Source organism: Helianthus annuus, chromosome 5 (assembly GCF_002127325.2).
Source record: "Helianthus annuus cultivar XRQ/B chromosome 5, HanXRQr2.0-SUNRISE, whole genome shotgun sequence".
Taxonomy (NCBI): Eukaryota; Viridiplantae; Streptophyta; class Magnoliopsida; order Asterales; family Asteraceae; genus Helianthus; species Helianthus annuus.
The window spans coordinates 120121575-120129603 of NC_035437.2; the positions used below are offsets into that span (position 1 = coordinate 120121575).

General features: G+C 36.7%; 1 protein-coding gene across 1 annotated transcript; it reads left to right on the forward strand.

The window, feature by feature from the left end:
* The first annotated feature begins 1576 nt into the window (after positions 1-1576).
* Positions 1577-7623, forward strand: LOC110940968 (DNA-directed RNA polymerases II, IV and V subunit 9A). The gene is made up of 4 exons (XM_022182536.2): positions 1577-1737; positions 1853-1928; positions 5871-6029; positions 7254-7623. The coding sequence occupies exons 1-4, from the start codon at positions 1709-1711 to the stop codon at positions 7332-7334; spliced, it is 345 nt and encodes a 114-aa protein (XP_022038228.1). The 5' UTR covers positions 1577-1708; the 3' UTR covers positions 7335-7623.
* Positions 7624-8029: the final 406 nt, after the last annotated feature.

Below are 8029 nucleotides of genomic sequence, written 5' to 3' on the forward strand. Positions count from 1 at the left end.
CCCTTTAAAAAAACTCCTAAGCGGATTATCTTCAACCTTGGTTCTCGCAATCAACTTAACTATCTTATTCCAAGTTCCTCCCAAACTTTGTTTGGCCGGAATAAAATCCCAATTACGGGCACTATGATGGATCGCAGTAATGACCTTTCGCCATAGATTATCCTCATCCGACTTGTATCGCCAACACCATTTCGCAAGAAGAGCCACATTGATATCTCTGAGTTTACACAATCCCAGCCCACCACTGTCTTTAGGGGTAGCAACGTTATCCCAAGCTACCCAGTGTATTTTATTCCCATCATTCGTGACCCCCCAAAGAAATCGTTTCATCAAACTCTCCAGATCCTGAATAACTTTACATGGAGCTTTATAAAGCGAGAAAAAATAAGAGGGAAGACTTTCTAAAACTGATTTTATAAGCACAAGTCTACCCCCAATAGATAGAGAGTCCGCCTTCCATTTTAAAAGCCTAGCTTCGAAAGCATCGTACACCGGTTTCCAATTGTTGATGTTGCTCATGTTGGCTCCAACCGTTAAACCCAAATATCTAAACGGGAGCGAACCCGCTTTGCACCCGACACTAGCAGCCTTCTCTTCGACTTCCCAACCTTCCACCACAATACCGAACATATCAGATTTGGAGAGGTTGATTTTAAGCCCCGAACACATATAAAAAATACGCAGAATTCTCACAACATTCAACACGTTTACCGTCGACCATTCTCCCAAAATAATGGCATCATCAGCGTATAGGAGATGGGAAAGACAAGGGCCATCGTTCGGGGTTTTAATACCTACCAATAAATCTTCCTCCTTGGCCTTATCCAACATACAAGAAAGAGCCTCCATAACAAGCAAGAAAATGAACGGAGATAAGGGATCTCCTTGCCTCATCCCTTTCCCGCACTTAAATTCGAAAGTAGGGGAACCATTCACCAAAATGGACGATCTCGCCGATTCAAGAATACCCCTAATCCACCTACACCATACCTCCGAAAAACCCATTTGTTAGGATAGTAATTTACTGTACATGTCCTCTACATTTGTTAGGATATATAATTATTCAATTAAAAACTTAATATTTCAAGCCTGGTTAATTAATAAAATTCTTTATGGGCGGTGATGGCAAAGATGAAAGACCAAAGACCTATCGATCTATCACGATTACATTCTTAAAGGCTCAATTTTTTTTCTAGTTACAAAGGGAATCCGAATTCTCAGACGACCCTCTACACATAATTCGACCTTACTTGAAATATTATCATTTCTTTATCTGAGTGCATCGTATGTATTTTTTTTTATACAAAACGAATCCAAAACCAATAATCAAAAGTAGGGATAAGTATATGATACTTGGTACCGGTACCGAATTTTTTCGTTACTGAATCGGTACCCACCTTGCAGGATCTTTACCGATTTTTTTAACCAAATTTTACCTTCAAATACTTGCACCGTCCCATATCGAACATTTTTAATACGAGTACCCATATTTAATAAATTTCAATACCCGTACCAAGTTCATTCCTAGTCAAAAGTTTGGTAGGGTTTAATCATAACAATTTTGTTTTAATTTATTATAATATTGTGAAAAACCATCTAGACGTCTACACCTCCGGCTATTTCAAAACATCCACACACCAGCTGCAGCTCGAGAGCAGGAGGAGATACAAATCGAAGAACAACTCGTCTTACAACAAATCCAGCCAAGATGAGTACCATGAAGTTTTGCCGAGAATGGTACTAATTTTACTTCACTCATTATAATTTTGTTCGTTGAACCCATGACCACCAGGTGTTTGTTGAAATGTCTGACTGATTTTTTCTTCTTTTTGGCAACGATTTGAACTGGTAGCAACAACATTCTCTACCCTAAGGAAGATAAAGAACAGAAGATCCTCCTCTATGCTTGCCGCAACTGTGATCATCAGGTAAAGATTCTCACTTTCACATCATAGTGCAAACCCTAATTGGGTCTTTTTTTGTTGTCTTTTTGTGTATCTTGAAGGTGGTGTGTTTGTAGCTTAAACAAGCCAAAAGGGGTCTCATCAGGAACGATATTTTCATCAGTTTTGAAATGTGTTGGATTGTAAAGCTAGCTTAGTCATTGTTGTAAAAATCGGGACTAGTCGGCCATTAATCGCCAATCGGCCGGTCACTGAGTAATTTTTCGTTAATCGGTCCACTAATTGGTAGTCGGCAGGCAAAAATCGGTGATTCCTGCGATTAATCCTGTATACTTAAAAAATGGGTCGAGAAGGGGTTAAAACTTGTCTACTTTACATATTTATCATTTATGTATTAAAATGTGTGTGTATTAAACTGAAAATTACATTTAAAAATCCCAATCCGGTTAATTCAGATTAATTGCTAGTCGGTACCCCACCGGCCGACTAGCGCCTAGCGATTTACAACCATGAGCTTAGTTGGTTTGATTGTAAATCTTTTGTACAGACCCCATACTGGAAAAGTGTGAGTGGTTACTGGTTAGAGGGGCATTGGGGGTATGGAGTTTTTAACTTATTTTTTGGATTTAAAAAACGCGAGGTGTGAGGCCAGAAGCCAGAAGCGTTGCTCTATGTATAACCGAATAAGCTTTATATACAACCAGAAGCTGCATCTCTCTCATCATTTTACATATCAACCTTTTTATTCAGTAAACCCTTCATAATTTCTCCATCCCTTTGGTTGTTTTACATATCAACCTCCTACATACCCAAACTTTGACCAAATTTGACCCACATGTGCATGAGGGGCCACCTCAAGGCGCTGAGGCGTTTTCCACAGCCTCGCGCCCCCCCTGAGGCATGCTTTTTTTTAAAACCAAAACTCTGCATATTAAATTTGGTCTCAGTTAGATAAAGTATTGAATCTTGATTCAGAAACAATTACCTGTGCCAGTTTATAGGACACCAATGGTTATTTACTTAATTCTAGTTTGTGTGAGAAGTTGAAGAACTGAAAGGTGTAATGATCTCGTTATTAGTGAGCCATAGAGATCTAGATCCTTTATGTTTCTGTTACGAAACAATTTGGTAATCACGAATTCAAGATCGATAAAGAGAAAGGAAGAAGAAAACACAGAGAGAAGAAGGGAATATCCCAAATCAATTCATCGATAACCTCTATTCCGTTCATGGTCTGTTGATGTAAACAACCTAATTAACAACTAACCAAGAACACCCTATACTATACAACAATTACATTTTGCCCCCTCTACTTATTTTGACACGTATCAATACTTCCCTCCTATAAAACTTTTGACCTCAAAAGTACAACATAACAAACCAAACTCATTAATCAGAAGTGTCAAAAACAAAAGAGAAAGCTAGACCACCAAACCCCTGCTCAACTTCGTGTTTGTGGCACCCAACCTTTGTTGACTCAAAAGCACCTTGGAGTCTAATTCCATCCAGCCCTCAAGAGGCTCAAACTCATGTTTCTTTGTAGTATAAGGATCAGGTAGGCATGATTGTTTATCATCCAATCTCCCATTGATTTTAAAACCGCCACAAAACACTTCATAGCTTCTAGTTTCATGGTAATATTAGTTATAAGGGTTGATGCACTATTCTTCAGCAAAGACAAGCATATGTACTGCTTAATGTTGTCAGCATACTCACGCTAGAGACCCCTTGTTCTTTTTTATTGCAATCACAGCATGAAAGTTCAGTATTTTTTTCTATATAACAACAGCCCCTTATGATAACAATGAGAAACATCAGTTTTGCTTTCCATCTGTGCCATATGTACCCTTCTGCCTTCCCTTCCAAACAAAAACAATCCATGAACATTATGGAAAACAACCATTTAGATTTCCATTTGTGCCACGTATGCACCATATTTTTCTTTTTTAGTACAACCTGATCCATAGCACATAATTTCTGTGAAAACCTGAATTCCTCCATCGTATCAGCAGCTTTACTTTCCCATTCAAAGACACTGAATGTCAAACCACTTGATTCCTTGTCTGGGTCCCTTTTTATTTTACTACTAAGTTTCTCAAGTATGTCAAAAACCCCTTCCATACCCCTAGCTTGAATTGAAGAATCCGTTTTACACAGATTAAATGATTCTTGATAGGGCTGTAAATGAACCGAACGTTCAGCAAACAGTTCGTGAACCGTTCGGCGGGAAGTTCGTTTATGTTCGTTCGTTTAATAAACGAACGAACATGAAAAAAAAATTTCGTTCGATTAGTTAAATGAACGAACATGAACAGAGGTCTCGTTCGTTCGGTTGTGTTCGTGAACGTTTGGTAAGGTGTTCGTGAACGCGTTCATGAACATTCGTTGATTTGCGTTCGTTTATGTTCGTATGTTTATGTTTTAATTGAAGATCTTTGTACTTACATATATTTTATGTGTGCTTTTTATATTATTAAACTTTTATTTATTTTATTACCCTAACAATTAAACTAGGAAACCCTTTTTCGCGTTGTTTATGCACTATTTCCCTTTCATTTCTCATTATTTATATCGGCGAATACGATCGACCCCCGTTCCACAATAAGGGATTTAAGTTCGAGTGCTACTCTCTGGGCCATCTATCTTTATCCTTCATCGCGTTCGCCAAATTTATTTGTGTTCGTGAACCGTTCGCGAACACGCTCATTTCCTTAATGAACGAACACGAACATAAAATCTCGTTCGGTAAGTGTTCATGAACCGTTCATGAACACATTTATTTCCTTAACGAACGAACACGAACAAGGGCTTGTTCGTGTTCGTTCGGTTCGTTTACAGCCCTAATTCTTGAACATGAATTTTAACTTCAAAAGTGTTAAACGAATCATCCAAATTTTCTGGAATCTTTTCATGAAAAAATTTAGGTGTTTCATTAAGGTTTCCTTGGATATCATTCTCATTTTCAGATTTGTCCATAATTTGAGTCTCAGTTTCACCACTAAAATTTTCAAGCATTTCATCGAACACCTTGTGGACAATTCCATCATACACCTTATCTTCATTACTAACTTCATTATTTTCCATTATTTCATTGATACTTTTCCTAAAATCAAACACCAAATCCTTTATGTATAATGACGACTCAGGATCATAAGGAGATAGTGTATCACTCAGTTTATTTGCATCCAATTTCAAAGCTAAAGAAATGTAGTCTTTCACATTGTGAAAACTATATTGATGCCATGTTATGAAAACATCTCTAATTTCTGGTTCAAGACCATCAATAAAGAGGTATATAGCATAACATTCACTAATTTCTTCAGAACTTTTAACCTGATTTAACAAAAATTCGAATTCCTCACAATAGTTCTTAACCGTACCTTCTTGCCTTAGTCCCATAATCTCTTCCTCTGCTAATTCCATCGTCAATTTGTTGCTGCTGCTCTGAATCATCAAATTTGATTAATGCCCGTTGTTCTCAAATCAATTGCTGAATTATCTTTTGTTCTTGAATCGCCGGTGATTTGCTGTTGATACGAATCACCGGTATATCTTGATTGTTGCTATAAGGAATCCTTTTGTTGCCCTAACTTTGATTGTTGCTGAAGAAATTCGAACCCTAACCCACGGTCGAGAGGAAAGGAAGCTCTGATACCATTCCTGTTACTCGTATCTGATAATTGTTAAATCCAAATGACCCCCAAAGCTCCGTTTTTGTTTTCTGTTTTACATTAAAAAAATGTTTTAGGCATTATTGATGTATCCTTAAATACAAAAATTTCTAGGAAAAACTATATATATCAACGGTTAATTAAGCCATAAATAATTGCTGAAATACAAGCAACTATTCACCCCATCATACTGTCTACTTGTTTTTGTTGACGTGCTATTAGTTATTTTAATTTGGCGGATGCAATTAATAATAGATCTTGAATAACAATTCGACTCACACGTACACACACACAGGAAGTTGCAGATAACAACTGTGTGTACAGAAACGAGATACACCATGCTGTGGGGGAACGGACTCAAGTTTTGCAGGATGTTGCTGCGGATCCAACCCTTCCACGTACAAAATCAGTTAGGTGTGCTCAATGTGGTCATGGAGAAGCTGTTTTCTTTCAGGTAATCTTTTCTGTACCAAATATCAACCAGTTGCCTGCTTCCGTTTTTACTGCATGCATGCATGCTAACTAGAGGCCGCCAAATGAGTGAGCAATATTAAAGTTTATTGTATATTTAAATTAGTGTGTCAAATGTGATTACGGAAATCATATTATATCAGTATCTATTGATTTATGCTTGCAATAAAATGATTCGGGGAACTTATTAATAAAAGATACACTATCTGTAACCTTCAACTTGTTTCATGTTTATCCTTCCTTTTTTTTACCTGTTTGGGATAAAACATAACCCAAATACACACATTTTATAAGTAAATGGTTCCAAATTGTCACCTCTGCCAAAATGTAATATCATTATATCAGTAGCGTTATCATTCTTCTAGAGCTTTAATCTGGTTTTAAAACACCCGATGTTTTTTGGTAGCCTATGTAATTTATTTTAAAACACCCGATGTTTTTTGGTAGCCTATGTAAGAGTAAATTACAAAAATCGTGCTTTATGTATGTCACTTATTGCAAACTGTGTCCTTTGTCTTCAATAATTACAGAAAATGTATACTCGATGTTTGCAAACCCTTACAAGTTATGTCCTTTAGCCCTAACTTAGTTAATTTTGTGGTTAAATCTTACCAAATGGACCCCACATGAGGGTATTTTGGTCATTTTACTCTCATGTGAGGTCCATTTGTTTAGATTTATCTACAAAATACCCTCATGTGCGGTCCATTTGGTCAGATTTAACCACAAAAATTAACTGAGTTAGGGCTAAAGGACATAACTTGCAAGGGTTTGCAAACATCGAGTACGTTTTCTGTAATTATTGAAGACAAAGGACACAGTTTGCAATAAGTGACATACATAAAGGACGATTTTGTAATTTACTCCCTATGTAATTTATTAAAGTTGATTGCATAAAATCCCAAGAAAAAAGAAAATTATTGTGGTTTTCATAACAGTGTTCCATTTAATCATATAGTTTGTACACGTTTCATAAAGTGATTCGAATCTATTTGTTACTGTTGTTACATAATGACCTAAGGTACAAAATGGAGAAAATTTAAGGTTTGCTATTCTGGCTCATTTACATATAATTAGTTAGCAAACTTGATTACTATTCTATGAATTTTCCCTTTCTGATCGCATCTACATTTTTCTAAAAAATGGACAAGTGTTTATTGTGGGTCAACCGAACCTGTTTGACCTGTAAACTGTTTTTATTTGTCAGGCAACTGCTAGAGGCGAAGAAGGTATGACATTGTTTTTCGTGTGCTGCAACCCCAACTGTGGCCATCGATGGAGGGATTGAGACCTCTGCGGATTCAAGTAACTTAAGTGAAGCAATGGAACGTTGGATGGTTTTACAGAACCAGTTTTCTGACTTTTAACTGAATGTGGATGAATCTGATATGATCAAATTGGGTTGATGGAGATTTGTGATTTCTTTCTGTGATCTTGATTGATGATATTAGCAATGTGTGTTTGAGTCGCTTGAACCGCAAAATTGGATCATCTGGTTTATTTCACAATCTAGTTGTGGCTTGACTAAAAACATGTAAACTTTTGACTTGATCAAGGTCATTAGGTTACTAGATGTTTTTTTTTGGTTGGCTAAAATAACAAAACCCCTTATTGATTTGATAATCATATGCCTATGTACATGGGCTATACACCTATGTAAATGTGACATTGGTACACTCAAGAAAAACCATGTAGATCCTTTTTTTTTCAATAAGCAACCAATTATCTGTCTGAAGCAGTGTTGTAAGAATCTCTAGGCGCTAGTCGGTCGATGGGATACCGAGTGACGATTAATCTGGATTAATAGAGTTTAATCGGATTAGGATTTCATATAGAATTTGCAGTTTTATATGTATATATGATATCTTAAGGAGTGTTGTAAGAATCTCTAGGCGCTAGTTGGCTGATGGGGTATCGACTGGCGATTAATCGGGAATTATAGAGTTTAATCGGATTAGGATTTCATATAGAATTTGCAGTTTT

Coding starts and splice junctions, on each gene's coding strand:
- LOC110940968 (XM_022182536.2), top strand. CDS start 1,709: ATGAGTACCATGAAGTTTTGCCGAGAATG. Junction 1,929..5,870: donor GCCGCAACTGTGATCATCAG/GTAAAGATTCTC, acceptor ACACACACACAG/GAAGTTGCAGATAACAACTG. Junction 6,030..7,253: donor GAGAAGCTGTTTTCTTTCAG/GTAATCTTTTCT, acceptor TTTATTTGTCAG/GCAACTGCTAGAGGCGAAGA.